Below are 22512 nucleotides of genomic sequence, written 5' to 3' on the forward strand. Positions count from 1 at the left end.
TTTGATAAAACATTTGCGCAAATAGAGCGGGGTCTAAAAAATGAGTAGCACCTTATTTTTATTCCAGAGATCATATGTTTTCAGAAATGATATGGTTTTGTTGGTCTTTCACAAATTCTGAAAGCTGTAAGGGAAAAATTAAAACCTTCAGATTTCTTTGAGAAATTTGGATATTTACATTTTTGCATACGTTTGATTTTCACCATTTTGCAAAAATTTTATTTTTTTATTATTTATTAACTCCATACAGGTTAAACTTTTATATTTAGTCAGGATTTAGCAGGAATTTTGTCAAATTAGCTGTGTTTTTATTTGCTAATAACGGTTTTGGTGTATTTTTTGCGAATATATAGTTTTGATAAACATTTGCGCAAATACCGCATGATCTAAAAAATAAGTAGTACTTTCTTTTTATTCTACAGGTCATGTGTTTTCAGAAAATGGTTTTGTGGGTATTTTACAAATTCTTAAAGCTGTAAGGGAACAATGAAAACCTTCAGATTTTTAGAGAAATTTGGATATTTACACTTTTGCGTCTGTTCGATTTTCAAAGGCGCAATTTAAAAGTTACAAGTATTTGTTATTTATTAACTCAATACAGACTAAGGTTTTATATTTAGTAGAAATTTTGTAAAATGTGTTGTGTTTTTATTTGCGATTAATAATTTTAGTGGATTTTTAGCAAAAATATTGTTTTGATAAACATTTGTGCAAATACCGTGGAACTTTAAAAATCAGTAGCACCTTCTTTTTATTCTACTGGTCATGTGCTTTCAGAAAATTTATGGTTTGGGGGGGTCTTTTACAAACTCTGAAAGCTATAAGTGAAAAATTGCAAAAATGGTCTGGCCACCTGAGTGTAAAAATGGAGCACAGGGCCTGGCAGCGAAAGTATTGATAAAACAGACATAAAAATAAAAAAAACCCCTAACCCTTAACCTTAAAAGTGTAACTGATGGCAAAATTAAAAAAATAACATATATGAAGCAAACTGTCATTAGTATTATTGCATCAGTCTCTGTACAAAGACCCCTTAAAAACATAGTTTTATAACCTGTTGATCCTGCCCAGTAGATCCATTATTTTTGCACTAACTGTAAGGCCGCGTACACACGCCGGGACTGTTCGCCCAACTTTGTCCGTTAAACAGTTTCGGCAAACAGTCTGCTCAAAATTAGCATGGACGGACATGGCCACACACGACGGACGAACAGTTTGCTGAAACCGTGCGCGATGACGTGAACGGCACGTACGACGGGACGAAAAATACGACGTCCTATACACTGCATTATAACTTTCGGCGTGTAAATCCTTTCTGAGCATGCGCGGAACTTAGTTTGACGAACAAGCCTACACACGAGGGGACTGTTCGCTGACACAAGGTTTCAGCAGACAGTTTTTCGGAATTTCCGAAAAACCTTGTTCAGCGGACTGTTCGCTGAAACTGTCCGCTGAAAGCCCACACACGAGCGGACTGTTTGCCGAAACACTGTTCAGCGGACAAAGTTGGGCGAACAGTCCCCGCGTGTGTACGCGGCCTAACAGGGCAAGCTGTCCAACAAAAGGGGAATTTACATTTATAGGAAGCTCATGTCACAGCTGCTAAATGGACAGTGTGTCTGCCAATCAACCAGCAGGGGGTATTGACTACAGCAGATTGGATGAAATCGTAGGGAGATTACAGTCCTGCAGAACTGGGAGCTGGTGTTCACCCTATTAAATAAGGGCTTCAGTCAATAGAGAGAGAGAGAGAGCAGAAACTGTCAGGAGGCATTGGGGGCCTTGGCGGTAAAGCGCCGCTATTTTCACACTGGAGTGAGAGGAGCGGCTCTTTACAGGCGCTATGCAGGAGTATTTTTAGCGCTGTAGCGCCTGTAACACCCGCCAGTGTGAAGGCAGCCTAACATTTATGAAACATTTACACACTCCACACAAAGCAAAAAGGGAGCTATTTACACAACTTTAGCACATACTTTATCAGGCATTATCAATTTTGAAACAAATACAACTAACTGATTTGAGTCCAAATGATTGTTATGTCTTTCTTGTTTTGCAGGAACAAATGTCTCAAGTACTAGATGCCATGTTTGAAAAACAGGTCCGATGCGGAGACCACATAATTGATCAAGGGGATGACGGGGACAACTTTTATGTTATTGACAGGTACAGCTCCCCTAACACTTTAGTAGAGGGTTTACATAACCACATAAAATAAGATAAGAGCAAATGTCTGAAAAGTTTAATCAGTTGCAGTTTGTTAAAACTTCAAAAAATGTGCAAACCTTTTAAATTAAACATTTCAGAACCAAAAGTCTTATTAAAGTTAATGGAAAATTGAACCAAGCTCTATAAAAGTGTGTTACAGGACAGCAAAGGATAAAAAAAATTGCAAAATGTTGGGACGCTCCGGACGGCCCTACCTGACAAGATGATGGGGCCAAAAAACAGCCACATCCTGTAAAAATTCCACCAGGAATACCAAGATAGAAGGGTGGGACCTGGTGGCACTTGCTGTAAAGTTAATGGTGCCCAGGCAACGTTAAAGCAGATATAAAGCAGAAAAATCCTTTGAAGTAATCTTTGGTCTCTTTGCCCCAGAAGTATTTTAGAAATCTGATCCACGTACATGTCCCAGGAGGAACAGCAGGGAAACTGCATGTCATTTGCCTAGATGAGTGATGTGCACGGGAGGGGCAGGGCAAAGATTTCTCATAAAAAAAAGCCTGGGTTATACAGTGGGGGGGGGGGGGGGGGTAGAGGGGAGAAAACAACCAAGGGTGAAGTCCTGCTTTAAGTTACCTTCATGAAAATGTGTTTGCATAGCATGTTAATTAAAACATTTGAAAAAATAAAAAAGCAGCTCAAATTTTTTTTAATCCCCTCTCTTTAAACCCACATATGTATAAAAATGCATACATACCAGGTGTAACTACGTACAAACACAATGATTGCGCAACACATATAAAGTATTGCCGTACACACTGGGGTGAGGGCAATAATTCTAAAGGCCAACCATACATGATTCAAATCTCAATCGCTTCAGCAGGAACCGGCCTAGATTCAAACCATTAATGGGCAGGCTGAATGTACCAAATTGATCGATCGACCAACTTGGGTCCAACCAGCCTGTCGGATTCACTTGTGATAATCGTAGGTGGCTGCTATAGCCGCTAGCAATAATCACTGTCTACCCCTGCCCCCCCCCCCCCTTCCCAGGAGAAGACAATTCTCAGCAGGAGGGATTCCCCTGTCAACACTATCTGTGTTGATGGGGCAATTGTGCAAATTTCTTTCCTGGAAAGAAATTCACACTGACTATGGCCTGCGTAAGGCCATCATTCACAGTTAACTGTAAACTGATAATCTGATAAACTGATGACCTGTATAAAATACATTTTTGAGTACCAAACTTTGTCACCATTTTACGGGCATAATAATTTTAAAGTGGTAGTAAACTCACTATGTTTATTTTTACCTACAGGTAAGCTTACAATAAGCTTACCTGTAGGTAAAATGAATAGCGCACAGTGCAGGGAGTGTTTTTTTTTATTTGTTTAACTTTACTACTGCTTTACATTTTGACATTGTAAGTAAATATTTACTTAGAAAGCTATCCAAACACATGGGTAATATAATTTGTTTGTGTGCACTACATTTAACTTTAGTGTATTTTTGCTCAACATATATAAACATATATAAACATTGCTAAACATATATGTTTAAGCAGTTGTGCTAATATTGGGTGATATAAAAATCTGCAAGTGTTTAACATTCAGGCCTGCATTTTAAAGGATATGTTCACCTTTAGTAACATGATTATTACCTATATTTAGGGTGTAACATGTTACTAAATCACCTGCCGCCACCTTGACCCGAACTTCACTGTATTTACTAAGCTCTGAGGAAAATGTGTGCAACTGCACTTGCAAAGTGCTGTCTATTTGCCTTTAGTATCAGAGATAAAACCAGACAGCTCTACTGACAGTCTGTGGGGGCCTGGCATTGCACCCACAAACTGCTGATCGAGGGCACAATGCTTTACAGGCTCCTAAGAAAAAAAAATATTTACCTGCAAAAAATGTGCTTTTATTTTATTTTTTTAAGGTGAAATTAGCCTTTAACGTGTGCAGAAACATCTCTACCAGTGAAAGGTTTAATGTTTTTTTTTATAAACATTTTCAATCAAGAATCATATTTTTAAATTGTATTTAACTGGAAAATGTGTGAATTGTGTGTGAAATTTGTGTGAATTGTGTGTGAAACATTTATAAATAGACCCCTACGTGTGGTGCCATTATATGACATTTGACAGTGAGTAATTCCCTTTTTTTATACAACAGGGGAACATATGACATTTATGTGAAGATAGATGGCGAGGAAAAATGCGTTGGTGGCTACGATAACCGAGGAAGCTTTGGGGAGTTGGCTTTAATGTACAACACACCAAGAGCTGCTACAATTGCTGCCACATCTGCTGGAACAATATGGTGCCTGGTAAGTGTAGTCTGTAAATGAGTGTAAAGTATCAAAACATTACAATTATAATATATTATAATATAATATATATATATAAAACATGCACAGGACCCAACCTGCAGTTCTACACCAACTCTCACAGCCCTCTTTTTGATTGAAGACTACCCCATGCGGCTCCAGTGAGACAAAACATTTTTAAAACAACTGTGTTGCCAGCTTACTAAAAAGAATAACAGGTTAAGGACCGGCTCACACTGCCACAAGTTACGTGACTTTGAAGCAGACATCCCAGCATGACTTCAGCACGACTTGGATATGACTTCTTTAACAGAAGTCAATGCCAGTAGTGCCGAAGTCAGACCAAAAATAGTGCAGGAACCTTTTTCTAAGTCGGAGCAACTCAAGTAGCTCCTATTAGAATGGTTACATTGCACTAAATGGGGCACGACTTCTCATGCAACATGTGCTCTCAAAGTCAGAGCCCAGTGTGGACCGGGGGCTAAAGAAGTGTATTAATATATAGTTACATAGTCAGATTTAAAAAAGACACATCCATTGAGTTCAACCGAAAGAAATGTACTTACCTGTTCAACTGCCCCACCACTGTTCTTCTTCATATTCCTGAGAAATCACTAGCTGAAGATTCTTCAACAAATGTAAAGGCCTACATTTATAGGGAACTTTTTTACTTTTATATAGAGGTGGCAGGGTCTCTTAAAAATCGAAAAAAAAAAAATCTACAGTGGAAAAATACTGTTAGATTGGTGAATGGGAACCTGGGGAATCAGATCAGGTTAATCTTTGGCATAGTGGATAATGGGGTTGATTGGCAATTAGAGTGTGCACTATGCAAGTGCAATTGCACTAATTTTTCCCAGAGCTTAGTGAATGTGGTATAGATTAAATTGTAAAGGATCAGGTTCTAGGAAAATGTAATTGAATGGTGGAAATCAGCAGAACTTCACCACATTTACTAAGCTCTACAGAAAGTTAGTGCAACTGCATTTGCAAAATGTACAGTCTTTTTGACTTTAGTAAATCACCTCAAATTTGAATTTTGGTTATCTCCTATTGTACAAACTTTCATGGCTTTTTCTGAGACCGGATAAGCTGGATTCCTCCCCTGTTAGGTAGCATTAACACAAAAGATAATACTAGCCGGAACTTATTTGCATTTTGCATTCATGCATGTAGTCTTCTCGGCCTAGTCTGAGCTCTATGCTAATGCTTAATATTGTTGGCCTAATATAGGAATGCAGCCTGAATGCCAGTTGTGGGGAATATACTGTTCATAGATTATATTAAACATGAAACAACAGAAAGCTGAAAGGTGTGCATGGAAACACACAGACACTGTGAACTGGAGCATAAAAACACAGGAGACAACCAGGAGTGAGTAGTAACACAATGAGTAACAAATAGGAATCTCTAAAAACAAGTAGCAGTGCACCAGGGTCACCAGGAATATCAGGGTCACAAGGAGCTCACAGGAAGTTAGGGACAAGAGGAAACACTGGGGGTATGCTAGGAATCTTTTTGGAAATCACTGGGGGACCTGGTGCTAGGAAAACTATCTGTTCCTTAGGAAATGCCTGAGGCAGTGAGTGAAGCCTAACTACTCTGCCACAGTACATTTAAATGGAATGAGTTGGCCTGGCTGGGCTGGGCGTGTAGCTAATTCAATCAACAGCAGGTGATTAATCGTTCTTGAACACTGAAGTCTTGTGGGATAACAGGTAACAGTAGAATCTTGCAGTTTAATGCTAATCAATGGGAATATAGGAGACAGATCTTCAGCAAACAAATCTTATGAGAAGGGTATACAAAGGTATAAATGGCTAAAGGCGTGGTGATAAAATGTAGGAGTTATATGGAAATTTCTACTATAAGGAAGGGCAGGAAGAATAAATATGGTGTTTCAGAACAGGACAACTAGGGGAGCTTGTTAACTGAAAGGGTAATGCATCTCAACAGTAAAGTGTAAGAAAAACCAGCAACCACCATAAGGAGAGAACAACCTACCTCACAACTTTCTGAGCTGAGAAAGAGGGGCAACTTAAAGCACAAAGTATGTGCCCCTAGCTTACTTTACATTGTAGCAGTGTCATTTCTTTAGTGTTGTCACACAAAAAGATATAATAAAGTATTTACAAAAATGTGAGGGGTGTACTGACTTTTTTGAGATACTGTAGGTAAAGAACATGCCCCCTGCCACAAAGCTAGTTGTGTAGACCAGTGTTTCTTAACTCCAGTCCTCAAGGCGCCCCAACTGGTCATGTTTTACCACGGCTGTGGTAATTACTAAGGCAGTGAAACTGATCAATTTACCTGTGCAAATTAATGGAAAGCCTGAAAACATGACCTGTTGGGGCGCCTTGAGGACTGGAGTTGAGAAACACTGGTGTAAACCACAGAGGATAAATACGCAGAGAAATCATTGGTTAATCCCACAAATTTTTTTTTTTAAACATTACCTTTACTTTATACTACCTTTTAAAAAACAAAGTGCATAAAATGTAAATATTCTATGAAAGGTATAGTGTAGTAGGAAACTTGTAGATAAATAATACAACAAGAATGTTAGTAAAGCCTCATACACACGATCGGACTTTGTACAAACTTTCCCGTGGACTTTTGTACAAAGGGCGTCGGCCGTGAACTTGTATTGCATACACACAGCAGGACTTTTTCAGCCAACTTTCACCAAATCATATGGTTTTTCTGCTCTTTACCGCCACCTTTGGTCAACTTCTGTATTGTTGTCTAATCTTTTGCATTGGTTCTGAGCATGCATGTTTGTACTTTGTACAAAAGTCCTATGGTTTTATGTACCCACGATCGGACTTTGCTCCATCGGACTTTTGTTGCTGGAAAGTCAAACTGATGAAAACCGAAAAAGTTTGTCCGATGGAGCGTACACACGGTCGGATGTTGCTCCAAAACAGCTAATTTGCATGTTTGTCGTCAAAAAGTCTGATCGTGTGTACAGGCCTTAACCTCCCTGGCGGTATGATTCAGTCTGGTTTTAGGTGCTGAAAGCGGTACAATTATTTTGCATGGAAATTTGGCATCTTATATTGTAGTCCTGTAATTCTTAGGAATAACTCTCTTAAATCTGTTCAAACCAGAGTCTAGCAGACATCCCGGGTATGATAAAGTTTATAATATAATAAATAATAATTATTTAATAATGTCATCAAATCCTAAAACACTGAAAAAGGGACACTTTTTGGTTGCTATGGACAATCTCCAAATTTCAGGCAGAAAAAACTGTATTTATAATATAAAAGTGCATGTAGGGCATTGCACAGACCACTAAGGACAAAGGGGTGTGTAATTTTTAATACAGTACTGTAATCTGTAAGATTACAGTACTGTGTGTGTTTTGTGTCTTTTTACTTTTTTGAATTTGCCGCCGCTCTCCGCTCCCGTGCGCCGTAACGTCACAGGGAACGGAGCACGGCGGCATTCGGCACTGTGAATCGAGCGTAGGACAACTCGATCACACAGCGCGGAGGACATCGCTGGATCCAGGGGACAAGGTAAGTAACTCTCCCTGTGTCCTCCCCTGCATCCAGCGATGCAATCCCGAGTCTGGCTCGGGTTTACCGCTCCTGTTAGTAAAATCCTAACCCGAGCCAGACTCGGGATTACCGCTAGGGGGGTTAATGAGAGGCTGAAGCCCCAGAAGGCTCAGAATACCTAATCCTTGAATTTAGATAAGAATTTTGGACAGACGAAGCATTTTTCGACCAAGGTTCAATCAGTGAACAGTTGAGGGTTGAAGCAGAATACCCGTAACCCTTGAATGCAGGGGAAAGTAGTTTCAAAATAAAATAGCTCTCTTAAGAGTGATATAAAGGGAGGGAAAGAGACCAAGTGAAACGAAGAAGGGTGAAGTTACAAAGCCTATTTAAAGCATGGGTGGAAAGATCTACTTACTCATATAAAATGGAAGGCTAAAGCAAGTCAAAGATGATGCGATTTTCTTTCCTGCAACCACAGTTGCAGGAAAGAAAATTGCTTGTTTCCCTCATCAACACAGTCAGTGTTGATGGGGGAATCAGTGTTGATAGGGGAATCTTGCCGCTTGCAATAATCGCATGCTAGAAATCTGACATGCTGGTTATACCCAAGTCGATCGCTGGATCAACTTTGGTACAAACAGCCTTCTCATACATGGATGGAATCTCAACCAGTCCCTGCTGAACTGGCCAAGATTCGAACCATCTATGGTTGGCTTAAAGGATAAGTTCACCTTTTGTAATATGTTACACCCATATTCAGGGTGTAACTCGTAACATGTTACTGTTGCAGCAGCTCCCATGCCCCCGCAATTCCCCATTGTAAAATCAAATGGGGGATCTTCTCTTCGAACTCACTGTTACAATTTTTTAAAAACATGGTCATGCAAGGTTCTGTCTACCTGACTGCATCATTCATTCATTCAGAGTTCTGTGAATGTGAGAACTACAAGTACTGACAGCCTTTGCGGCTGCTGGCTTGTAGTTCTCAGTGAACTATGAAGGGCGCTGTTGCGTGCTCTAGGTACAGTAGTTCATCCATGCTTCCTGGCATTGCGTAACTGTCTGCTTGTTCGAGGTGCGAGCAGACAGCTTACACAGACAATCTGCAAGAGCCCTGCATTACACATACAATCTTGCCAATCGCAGGTGCAATGCTTTGCAGGCTTCTAATAAAACAAATGTAAAAATGCACATTTTTTTTACCTGCAAAAATATGTGCATTTTTTTTTTAAAGGTAAGCTTATCCTTTAAGATGGGATACACAATAGCGCAATAAATGTACAGGGACCTCAGAGCAAAGGAATGAGGAGACCATGCAATTCACACCGATGCCGAGCCGACACAGAGGTATATACAGTATACAGTATATGAGAAAATGCCCATCCTATCCAGAAACCAGCATAAGAAAATTAGATCTTTTGGATAGCGTAGTCCAAAATATAAAGTCTGCAACTCAAGATAAGGAACACTAAGGAACAGTATGAAAACGAAGTACAGTATGTGAATGAAGTTTCGTTAACTTTTACAATCCCTTAGGGGGGAAATGATTTGTGTTGGTGTGAGAATATAATTAAGTTTGCTAGTGTCCACCTCTTGAGAGCAGCTGCATATAACTCTTATGTCTGTGTTGTACTATAAACCCTCAATGGACAAATACAAGAAATAGTATTTTTGTATTAATTGTAAAAATCCTTTTTTTGGAGTTCATTGAAAGATACAGGCTCAACCTCTTTGTGTCTATAATCTTGCTCTCATAACTGATTTGTTATAAAACTGGGGCATGCTGGGAATTGGAGGGGTTATGACTGTTTTTGTTGTTTGCCAGTGTCCAAATCCTGTTGTAGGCAATATAACCCAATTGCCCACCAATACTGAGTCTCACAATGAACTCCAAAATAAGGTTTGTACGGCAAGTATAAAAACACAGTTATTAAGCACATGTTGGCAAAATGCCTTGCATACATTTACATTTGCAAATACTTTAATGAACCCTATGTGAGAGGATGTAAAGGAGATTATTTAAATGTGACAAAAGAAGAGGTTTGGAATTCCGCTATGCGGATTAAGGATATCCCACTGATAAAAGGAAGTGTGATTTTTTTGCAGTATAGGGCAGAATAAAAAATTGATGATGTGTTTTGTTTGGCTCATCAGGGAGTCTCTAAGGGCTCCTCTCCATGCCCACATTCAAGACACTCAGACATGCCATTTTAACTCTTTATAGATGGCATGAAATGAGAATATGGTTGCATGGGCAATCATTTGCTGGGACAATGTTACATAGTTGAACAGCAGATCTCTACCTATTGTCTGGACATGGAATTATATTTATAAATGTGTATGTCGGTGTTGGGGGTTTGCTGCAGTGCTAAATGTGAAGGATTAGGGTCTAATGAAGATTTCCATACACAGGCATACCCCACTTTTAAGTACACAATGGGGTTTATTTGCTAAAACTGGAAAGTGCAGAATCAGGCTGATTTCTGCATAGAAACCAATGAGCTTCCAGGTTTTATTAGCAAAGCTTAATTGAACAGGCCAAGGTTAGAAGCTCATTGGTTTCTATGCAGAAGTGAGCCTGATTTTGCACTATCTAGCTTTACTAAATAAACCCCATTGTGCACTTAAAAGTGGAGTATGTCTGTATGCAGCCTTGATGGCTCTTCGGACCTGAAGTGCAAATATTTCTTGGCCTACTTCCCAAACCCAAAGGCTATCAGAATCTGCACTGCATACTCCCCCATTTGTGAATTTATCTAAAGTACTACTTTAAAATGTCAGTAGCAACAGTTTTCTGCTTAACATGGTTAATACTATTTACTTGCACTAAAGAAAGAAATGTAAAATTTGTCAGAACATTGACGCAAATGATCAGTGGGTTTAAAGGCCCATTCATCACAAATAATCATAGAGCAAAAACAGGGCAATCTCATGCAAACTGAATGATGACTGCGCCTCTGCAAATGTTTAACTTTGCAACAAAATTGACATTCAAAGTAACTAAAAAAAAATGACAGAAACTAGAATGATTTTCTTGGCAGGCTTTAAAAATGGAACTTAATCAGCACCCCCTGGTGGTGGATTTAAATGTTTGTAAAGTTGAAGTATATTATGGTTGATTCAGAAAAGATCATTTCAATTTATATGACCTTTGTCTTAAAAATTAATCGAGAAATCATCCACCCCTGTAATGGAGCTGTTATATTTGCATGCAAATTGCAAGACCACATCTGATGTATTATGGATGAGAGAGATAAATAAAGATATTTTGCAGATAAAATAAATAGGAAATCTTTATAGCTCATCATCGCTATTCATCTGACCAGGTACTCAGGCTTATGAAATGGGAAATAGATTTACTTTCATAAAGCAATAAACTTACTAGACATAGTCTTAAAGCAGACATTTGAAGAGAGCAGGGCTGAGTATCTGCATAGCCAACCCAGGCAGTGACCTAGGTCAACAGAGAGGTATATACCCATCCACACTGCATGCTGCATGCTATTCCTTCATATAATAAACCTGTGTTGGTTGGCTTTTGTTTGCTTCAAGTGGATTTTGCATTGCCATACAAGTTTATAGGAATGCAAAACCCACTTAAAGCAAGTGAAATGCAGGTCAGAAGGAGGTCAACTAAGAGTGGAATGCAACATGTCAATGAATTCTAAATCATCTCAGAAGCATGTCACACGGATGCTAACAATACTAGCCCAAAGCTCAATGACACAGACCATTAGGGTTCGAGACTGCTGCCCTTCTTGTCAGTGTAATACAACTCAATCATTCAGTGTCAATTGTCAGGGCAATCCAAATCAATTGTCCCTGCCTTTGGACACCTTATGCATTTTGTTAGTAAAATATTGCATTCTGTACAACTCCTCCACCTAAACAAATCAGCTAACAGAGTATGTTAACAGTTTGCCCTGCTGTCCTAGTCATAGCTTATAGGTATACTGTAAAACCAACAAACTGTTTTGCTTTTGTGTTACTAAATCTATCCATCTGACTAATGCAGGAGGAAGGCACTTCATAAGGCAGTTGCCATGGGGGGGCAACCCAAAATCCTTCCAAAAGCGCACAAAAGAGACAATGGGGGTTATTTACAAAAGGTAACTCCACTTTGCACTGCAAGTTCACTTGGAAGTGCAGTCTCTCTAAATCTAAGGGGTAGATCTGAAATGAGGGGAAGCTCTGCTGATTTTATCATTCAGTCATGTGCAAGCTAAAATCCTGTTTTTTGTTTTCCTTGCATATCCCCCTCGGATCTACAGTGATTTTACTCTCAAGTGCACTTGCAGTGCAAAGTGGATTTGCCTTTAGTAAATAACCCCCAATGTGTTTTCAGGTATTTGTTGTATTTTCTACCTGCTGGTCAAATCTGGTATTGCTGCAAATCGACAACTGGATAAAAAACATTTTCTTTACTGGTCATATTCCAGGGTGGGGATTCTGCTGCTGTTTCAAAATATGACCCTGGGGGTCTTGGGACCTGGGAGCAGGGATTTATGTTGACTGATGGCACCTGTATGTGGAGCCAGGAGTATCAACTGATTAGTTCTGCTACTCTGCATATTAGTTGTGGGGGGCATTGGTAAAATTGGTTGAAAAGTGTGTACACTTTAGTAACAGTTTTTATCCAGGAAAATACAAAACAGACAGTTGGTGTTACAATTATAGAGCAGCAATGGCAAAATATGATGTGTCATTTAACAACATTTGTAACCAAGCTAGCTGCACTAATTAATGTTTCCAGTCTGGGTTATTATGATTTAAAAAATACAAAGAATTTCTGCACTCAACCCTAAGCCAACCCTCAAACCAAGCTGCTGTATAAATATCAAGAAAATATTAAAGGGGCATTATATACAGTATACAGTGCTACCTAAACATTCATAAATAAAAACCTAATAGTTTCTATAATGCAAATAAATCATACAGTGCATATAAATAACTGTGCATAATTAATACATTAACAATGCTTTAAATAAATAATGCAATGAATAGTACACAATGTCCAAAATTAATCCAAATTTATGTTAATTAAATGAAACCAGTTCTATACACCTTGCAGTGTTTAAATAAATATCTTTAACACTGCTAAAATGTGACAAAGAATCTTCACACTACATGTTGTAAAATGGTCAAACAGCACAAGCTAACAGTGCTCAAATACAAAGGGATCCCTAACAATTCAGCAGTACTGGCAAGAGCTCAGCCCTGCACTAAGGATCTGACATGTAAAAGATGAAATCTGCAGTGACGTAACTTGTTGGACATGGCTTGAGTACTGTGATGTCAGCACACTCAGAGAAGGCCATTTGCAGTTTCGGAAGTGCTCTCTGTGTGGCACTCGCTTTATCTCTTAACAGTCAGATTCTCAGTGCTGGGCTGAGGCATTTTTTTGTAAATACCATTAGATTGTTTTTGATGTAACTTTTTAATAACGCAGCCATTTAGAGTATAACTAAAGGCAAAACTTTTACTTTAGTTTAGGATAGAGTTTAGAAGTGCAGAGGGAATATAGCCCCTGTCAGTTTGTATTGCTATCTGTGCCCCAATTAGGGAGATTCATACTCTCTTTTGTCCTGATTACCATTAGACCCCTTTCACACTGGGGCACTTTGCAGGTGCTACAGCGCTAAAAATAGTGCCTGCAAAGCGCCCTGAAAGAGCCGATGCTGTATCTGGTGGTGCGCTGGCAGGACAGTAAAAAAAAAGTCCTGCAAGCAGCATCTTTGGAGCGGTGAAGGAGCGGTGTATACACCGCTCCTGCCCATTGAAATCAATGGGGCAGCACGGCTATACCACCGGCAAAGCGTTGCTGCAGCAGCGCTTTTTGGTGGTTTTAACGGTTTCTCGGCTGCTAGCAGAGGGATAACCCCCCCCCCCCCCGCTAGCGGCCGAATACCACCACTAAAACAGCGATAAAGCGCCGCTAAAAATAGCCTTGTTTTATCGTCGACGCCACTCCCATCCCAGTGTGAAAGAGGCCTTAGCAATGAAAGTGAAAGTAAAAAAATCCCAGAACAGTAATAGAGCGGAACTCTTCCAATGTGGACACTAGTTTTGGTGACTTTGGGTCCCCAAGTAATTCCCTTAATTTGCAGGGATTTCCACTCACTTCCTGTTTTTGCTATAGGACAGGAAGTGAAGGGAAATTTCCCTAATAGGGCACAGATGGCACTAAATAAACCAAAAGGAGTATTACTTTCACGTGCTCTATCCAAAATGGAAAAACTGTTTTGCCTTTAGTTCTACTTTTAAGTCATTTTCACCTTTTCCTTTAAATGTGACCTTCTTTTTGTGAGCATGTATTAGGAACCAGGGAATTTCTGTGCATTTGAGCATTGTTGCCCTGCGCTGTTTGGCGATTTTGCAACAAATGGTCAAATAAATCTGTGAGTAAAAACTACCACTGGGGTGCATCATAAAGGTGTGTGAAGCACAGGCACTTTACCACATTGGATGGGACAACATAATTTATCATTTTGTGGAAAATAATTGTTTAAACACTACATAGTATATGGACTCATAATTAGTTTATTTAATCAATATATATTTGGATTAATTTTGAATAATTTGTGTATTTTTCATTGAATATTTTTGTTTGATGTATTGATTATGCACAGTCATTCATTTGCAATGTAAATTTGATTTGCATTATACAATGTAGGAATTAATAGGTTTTCGATTTATTAGTATTTGGGTAGCACTATATGTTGTATATAATGAGTTATCATGATACTTCTATTTTTTCAAATAAGTGTAAAATAGTGTACTCTGGGAACATGATGATTAACGCTTTGTTTTTGTTTGATCTAAAGGATAGAGCAACTTTCCGGAGAATAATTGTTAAAAACAATGCCAAAAAGAGAAGAATGTATGAAAATTTTATAGAGTCTCTACCATTCTTAAAGTCTTTAGATGTAAGTATTACTAACACCACAGAAATCACAGGTCCCAATAGTACATAATCCCTAAGAATCCTTACCCACTCCTACATGTTATTGTAATATGAAAAATAACAGTTCACTCAGTAATTTTGCTAACTGTATTTACATACCTTTTCATCTCATCTCTGTAAGAGAACAAAGAGTTAAGCCTTGTTGTCGGGTAAAGAGTTATACAATCTCATTTGGATGACCTAATGATCAGACTGCCTAAAACATCATCAGCCCAAGACCTGCATATCCTTTCATTAGCTGTCTGTCAAACTTGCCTGTAATTTACCAGTTGTCTTGTTTTACATATCAAGTCTGACACTGAGAGCAGTCTTCTCTGCATAGCAAGCAATATCATTTCCGGATAGCTGTCCCCATTCCAAAAACTGTATACCCTGACTTCCTATAGGAGTGATGTCTATACTGCCCTGATGGCTGCCTTGTAGCCATGCAGTGGAAAAAGCAAATCGAATTCTAGGACGGATCACTAGAGGGATTACCAACAGAAGGAAGGCGGTCCCCTATATAGATCTTTAGTGAGACCTCAATACTGTGTCCAGTTCTGGAGATCTCACATACAAAAAGACATTGATAAGACAGAATAAGTCCAGGAAAGACTTCAGGAAGTTGGTATGGAGGAAAAAAGGGAAAGGGAAGACACGATTGAAATGTTGAACTACATCAAGTGGGTGACTAAATTTAAGGAGGGCAGTATTTCCAAAATTTAAAGCCAAGATCAAGAACACGGGGACATGACCTCAATCTAGCAGCAGGAAAGTTCAAAACTAATCTTGGAAAATATTATTTTACCAAACCAGTAGTCAATGTTTGGAATAGACTTCCAGCAGAGTCAACAGTAAGTGGATTCAAACTGCTTGGGACAAACATAGAAAACTCATACAAACATACATACATAGAAAATTCATACAAACAGAAAACTCATACAAAAAAGTAAAAAAAATCATTTATAACTAAGAAAAGCAATGGAACGGACTTGATGCACCACTTGGTCTTATTTCTGCCGTCATTTTGTTTCTATGTATCTATTTGCAAAATCGTGTTTAATTTCTCTGAAGGTATCAGAACGCTTAAAGGTGGTGGATGTCATTGACACCAAAAACTACAGTGATGGAGAACAAATCATTGCTCAGGTACTTTTTTTTTTTTAAATATTACATTTTATATTTGTAAAATCACTCCAGTAAAATCAAATTTTTAATTTCCAATAAATAGGCGACAAATTACGTCTTCAGATTACAGGACAGCAAAATAATCAGCTTTGTCATTCAGTATTTGCCTGTATTGTTGTTTTTTGCTTGTGGAATTTTTTATAGAGGTAATTTTACTAATTCAGGGAAAAGTGACAGGTTCCCTTGATAGAGCACCTCTCCCTCCTATTTGTTGATGTCTGCTGTTTTGATTATCTTTCAGAGAGCCCTTGGAAATACCTGGTACTTCTGAGCATGGGGGAGCATGTGGCCATTCTTTTGGGCCAAATTCACACTTACGAATAGGCTCGACAACGAATACATGCGAGAACCCCAGCAGGGGTTCCTGGCAATTAGCTATGGGAGGCAGCCCCATTGAAAGCAATGGTAGGCTGTTCAGCTCCTGCAACTGATCGCAAGTCACTCACATGTAATCGCTCATGCAATGATCACTTCCGAGTGGTTTGCCCTAGACTGTGCATGTAATCAGTGTTGAGCCCATTTCGAAACTCTGAATGTGGCCTTAGCAGTTAGTCGCAAGACTTGAGCACTTTCACATGGGGGAAGGACATAAGGCTATTTACTCTGTGTAAGCTTCAGCACAGGCTTTTGCAGAGCTTACACAGGGATTACATTTGGCTCTTCTACAGACAAGCAGAGCTGCAGGGGAAGGTCAGTGGATGGGTACATACAAATGTTATGAAGGTTTTAAATGTATGTACCTTTTTTAAACTGTAGCACAGTTTTGTCTTTCATTTAGAAAAAGGCCTTTTTTGAATGATATGACATTAGCATGGGTCAATGTATTTTACTGAAATACTAAAAGAGTGCTAGTAGTGCTGCTGTTACAAAGCAGAAATTCAGTGTGTAGTTGTGGGTCCATTTTAAATAACATTTCTCCACGGGTTCTTCTTATTTTTCAATACAGTCCAGCTTGACCTTGTAAAATGTTCATAGGGATATTTGGGCCTGTACAATGGGCATACTTTTTACCTATTTGATACACTGTTATTGCTTGTTTGCATTTTTGCTTCATATCACATGGTAGCTGTTATAGTTTTTACTATGTGCTTTAGTGTAATATCTTTTTATTGTATTTCATTTGTGTGTGCTTCTTTCAGCATCCCTCAATGATATAATATGTTTCCTATGACAGGGAGATGGAGCAGATAGTTTTTTTATTGTAGAATCTGGAGAAGTCAGAATAACCATGAAAAGCAAGGTATGGTTTTGGTTATATAGACTTTCTTTACATGAATCCCTTTAAACTCCCTGTTCTTTATGGTAGAACAGTGACTTCTTAGTGTGTCAGTCCTGAAAGCCATTTGTCCAATGGGTGTTTTAGAATTCTAAGAGCTATGACTATTTTAATTATTTTGATGCAGAAATTAGGGGAGTAGCTTGACTTTTACAATCTGGTAAAGAAGAATACATTGTAACAGTACTGAAAGTAGTGAAAGCATTGGATCCACTCTGCTGTGCCACCTAAGATAACGCTAAAATCCCATCACTGGCCTCCATCTTTCTTCAGTGATACAGAATAGAAAATCCCATATTTATATTTAAGTTGGGGGTAAAAGAAGATATACAGCATTTACTGTTACTTAACTACTCACTGTATTTTTTATACAAATCTCAGCTATAGAGCTCTTCCCCTATTTCCTCGTGTATAGAAAGTCATAACATGACCTATGACATAATGATGCATTTGAGCATTCCAATAATAGAGAAGAATTCTTCCAAAGCAGTAGCACACTTGAAATCCTCTATAATGTTTAATCAAATTCATTTTATTTAATCTATTAAAGCAAATGGCAGCCATAAATCTTCATCCCTGTCTGAAGATCATAGAGACACTAATGCACCTAAGTATTAACCAGCCCGGTGGGGCGTGTCCAAGATGGCGACCGGAGTGGAAGCATAGTGCGGGAGCTCCGTGATCTGCGCTGCTAATTATCCTGTTTCCCTGCGGATAACAATACCATCGGGGTCCCTGGAACCCAGATACTGATCCCCTGGAGTGGTATGCCCAGCAAAAAGAAGTCCGGGACCCCACTGAAAGCTGCTACGCCGCGTATCCAGCCTCGTGGTGGAGGACCTCGGCCCTGCATGCTCTCAGATATGGCGTCGCAAGCCGCTGACACAGATCCTGCTGACCCTGCACTCCGGGACCAGGATAAGTTTTCGGCTCTTATGCAGGCCATCAGTACGTGCCAAACCACGCTGACGGCAAAAATAGATACCATTCAGCTTGAGATGGGACTGATCAGGAAGGATATGGACAAGTTTCGCTCTAGGGTAACGGAGGTTGAAAACCGCATGGGGACTGTGGAGGATACCCTGGCAGAGCATACCGCCTCCCTCCATTCTCTCACTACTAAAGTTCGGGCATTGGAGTACCGTGCGGAAGACGCCGAGAACCGCAATAGGAGAAACAATCTCCGGGTCATTGGCTTACCGGAGGGATCCGAAGGCTCCAACCCTGCTGCCTATATGGAACGCCTGTTTCGTCAACTATTCCCCCAGGCGGCCTTCTCGCCGTTTTTCGCGGTCGAAAGAGCGCACAGAATGCCGACGGCTAGGGGACCTCCTGGAGCCCCCCTCGTACACTTATTCTACGCCTCCTCAATTACAGAGACCGGGACTTGGTGTTGAGAGAGAGCAGGAATGTGGAAGACCTCCGTTTTGAGGGAGCCCGACTCATGATATTCCCGGACTTCTCGGTGGAAACACAAAAGCAGCGGAAGCTGTTCGACCATGTGAAGATGGCCCTGCGGCAGAAGGGCCTGAAGTATAGCATGCTCTTCCCAGTGCGCCTTCGAGTACAGGATGGGGAGACCTATCGATTTTTCACCTCGCCCGAAGATGCATCTAACTGGTTGGAGTCCCTGCCACGACGTTAACTGGTGAGGCCGGTCCTTGCTCCCTTCTATCTGGTTCTTGCTACCTCTGATGGTTCCTTCCTGCAGCCGTTGCTGCCTTGGCCTACGATGTTCTTTTTACCCTGTTTTAAAGGGCTGTCCTGCTACTGATTTTGGGTTCCCCTGACCCTATCTGTGGTCCCCCTCTTTTTACCTTTTTACCTTTCCCTTTCCTCATCCCTTTTTGATCAGTTTGTGGGACTTGGAACACTGTCTGTGGTTGGCTATGCACTCACTCCCTGTCCTTGGTGCTGGAGTGGGGGGACTGTACTGCTTTGCTGTCTGTGGGTTTACTTAAGCGTACGATCGGTGAGATGATAGACTGCTCCTCTTTATCCCACGTCTCAGCAATCTCAAGAACTGTGCCCCCGGACCTGTCTGTCCGGGCGACTCCCTATCCGCAGGGAGGTTGATACTATAAACTGTTTATCCGCCTGACTATGCGGTGGCGGATTGATCGTGGGTGACTTTTACTGTGCCTTCTAGGCGCTCTCTTGGTACACTGCTCCCAAGGGACTGAGACTTATGTGTTTTTTTGGGTTACAAACGCACCCAAGTTGGGGGGGGTAGCGTGGGGAGGGGGGTGGGGGGTTTGGTTGGTTTTAATGGGTTTACTACTTGGTCCTATGTTTTGGGTAGATTGTATGCACTTTTCTCGCTGCACCGTAACATGCAGGAGCCCTCCAGCTCCAGGTTTAGAGTTCTGCTTCTCCATTCCAGTCTTGGGCTGTGGGGGAGGGGAGGGGGTGATGGGGTTGGGACGGCAACATTTTTGTTTTCTCTATTATGGCTCCCCTAAGGTTGATCTCCTGGAACGTGCGGGGGATGAACTCCAAGATTAAACGATCCCTGGTTTTTACTTACCTGAAGAAGTTTCTCCCGCACATCTGTATCTTACAGGAGACACACCTTACGGGTTCTCGTATCCTCTCGCTTAAAAAGCCCTGGGTGGGTTCTTACTACCACTCCACTTTCTCCTCTCACTCTAGAGGGGTTAGTGTTTTGGTACATAAGGCGCTCCCTTTTCAACTGTTGAACTTGCACTTAGACCCTGATGGGCAATATGTTATTCTACATGCACTGTGTGATGGGGTGGAAATGGTGGTGGTTGGACTTTATGTGCCACCGCCGGCGGACCTCTCGATACTCCGGAAGATCCTTGCCGTAGTGGCTAGCTACCCAGTGACTAACATAGTTCTCGCTGGGGATTTCAACATGCCCCCGGATCCGAGTGTCGACAGGCTCGCAGCTGGGAGGGTGGTGGATCTGGGTCTGGCCAGATGGGCTGCAACATTCGGATTACATGATCTGTGGAGGTGGAAACACCCCGTAGCCAAACAATTCACGTGCCACTTGGCTACGCATGCAACTCTGTCACGCATAGACTTGATATATGCGAGCACTCCTCTGTTGCAGAGGGTCTCCGAGGTCTCCATCCTGCCACGTGGTATCTCTGATCATGCTCCGGTGATGCTGACTCTCCGGACAGACTCGGTGGCGGGGATGGGGCTTTGGAGACTTTCCAGGTATTGGATCACGGATGAACAGGTAGCCACGCTGATGTTGTCAGAGCTGGGAGAGTATTGGACTCATAACGCTGGCTCAGCCTCGCCGGCCTCAGTCTGGGATGCATTTAAAGCATATGCCAGGGGCAGGTACCAGTTTAATATTGCTCAGATCCGAAAGGCCTCGCGATTGACGCTATCGGAAGCAGAGCGTAAAGCAATAACCCTGGAAGACCGATACGCCAGCTCCCCGAGCCCGAGTTCCCATGGGGACATGCTCACCGCATATAGGGAGCTGGAGTGGACGGGAAGCCCCTGCATAGCTAACATTAGAGGGACTGATGGTACTCTCCTTTCTGACCCCACTCAAATTAACGCTAGGTTTGAGCAGTATTATACTCACCTCTATGAATCTAAGGCTACGTATTCCCAGGGGGAATTGACCTCCTTTCTAGACCGGGTGGCTTTCCCTGCCCTGACTCGAGAGGCTGCGTTGGCCCTGGAGAGCCCTATTACCTTACTTGAGGTTCAGAGGGCAATTAAGTCCCTTCAGGCGGGGAAGACTCCAGGTCCTGATGGACTCCCGTCGGAGTTCTACAGAACCAATATGGAAGTGGTGGCCCCTTATTATCATGCTAGCCTCACCAAGGCCTTGGAGATGAATGCCCTTCCCGACTCCTTCTCAGAGGCTGTCATAGTGTTAATACCAAAGCCAGGGAAAGACTCGGAACTATGCTCATCTTACAGGCCGATATCTTTGTTAAACGTTGATGCTAAGATACTGGCGAAGATACTGGCTAGTAGGCTGAACACGGTAATACTTGCTTTAATTAATGGGGATCAAACTGGTTTCATGCCTGGGAAAGGCACCGATATTAATTTGCGACGCCTTCTCACGAATATAGCGTGGGTGGGGAGGGGGGAGGGTGCGGGAGCGGTGGCCTCTCTGGACGCGGAGAAGGCCTTCGACTCCGTGGAGTGGGGCTTTCTCTGGCAGGTCCTTGACCGCTTTGGGTTTGGTCCTAAATTTGTGGCCTGGATACAACAACTGTATGCCTCCCCTAGGGCCCGCATACACACGGGTGGTGTAATTTCTTCCCCTATTCGCCTCTGTAGAGGCACTAGGCAGGGCTGCCCCCTGTCTCCGGGGCTCTTCGCCCTGGCCATTGAGCCCATGGCGATTCTCCTACGTTCTGCGGAGGGGGTGGGGGGGCTGAGGGTGGGCCCCTTGGTGGAGCGGGTTTCGCTATATGCGGATGACGCATTATTGTACCTCGGGGATGCCTCGGACTCCCTTACGTCGGCCTTATCCATAATTGACGAATACGGTAGATTCTCGGGGGTCCGGATTAACTGGGGTAAGTCCAGCTTGTTTTTGCTCTCTGATTCTACACCCCCCCCGCCCTCCTCGTCCCCACTGCAGAGGGTCTCCCGTTTCCGATACTTGGGGATTGAGATCTCCAGAGACCTCTCCCAATTTCTGGCGGATAATTTATACCCAGTCCTGAGCGCTTTAATGGCGAAATGTCAAATCTGGAAGACGCTGCCCTTGACACCGGTGGGACGGGTTAATTTACTTAAAATAACGTTTCTCCCTAAATTTTTGTACGTGTTCCGTAATACTCCCGTCCCGATCCCTGCCACATTCTTCCGCAAGTTGGATGGGGTGGTCTCCTCATTTGTATGGGGCGGTAGGGTTCCGAGGATCTCTAGGGCCAAGCTGCAGATGCCACTGTCCTTGGGAGGACTGTCGCTGCCCTGTTTCCGGCGGTACTATTGGGCGGCGGTGTTGGTCACAGTTCGCTGGTGGTTCACTCAGCCTAAATCTAACCCGGCGGTTATGTTGGAGGCGGCGATCCTGGGCTCATACGCAGATCTGGCGGGGTTGGTCTACCGGGGAGCCAAGTCCAGTCCACATGTAACGATCCTGATGC

The 22512-nt window shown here is 41.7% G+C and overlaps 1 protein-coding gene across 2 annotated transcripts in view; it reads left to right on the forward strand.

The window, feature by feature from the left end:
* The window catches only part of PRKAR2B (protein kinase cAMP-dependent type II regulatory subunit beta), a 185788-nt gene that overhangs the window by 150139 nt on the left and 13137 nt on the right, over positions 1-22512 (forward strand). For both annotated transcript variants that reach the window (XM_077472423.1, XM_077472424.1), the window contains 5 exons: positions 2057-2163; positions 4341-4494; positions 14828-14929; positions 16021-16095; positions 17309-17374. In XM_077472423.1, the coding sequence (XP_077328549.1) occupies positions 2057-2163; positions 4341-4494; positions 14828-14929; positions 16021-16095; positions 17309-17374 (504 nt within the window). The remainder of the gene's footprint in view (positions 1-2056; positions 2164-4340; positions 4495-14827; positions 14930-16020; positions 16096-17308; positions 17375-22512) is intronic.

This window comes from Lithobates pipiens, unplaced genomic scaffold, assembly GCF_037356315.1.
Source record: "Lithobates pipiens isolate NorthernLeopardFrog02 unplaced genomic scaffold, aLitPip1_a1.2 Scaffold_8, whole genome shotgun sequence".
In the NCBI taxonomy this organism is placed as follows: domain Eukaryota; kingdom Metazoa; phylum Chordata; class Amphibia; order Anura; family Ranidae; genus Lithobates; species Lithobates pipiens.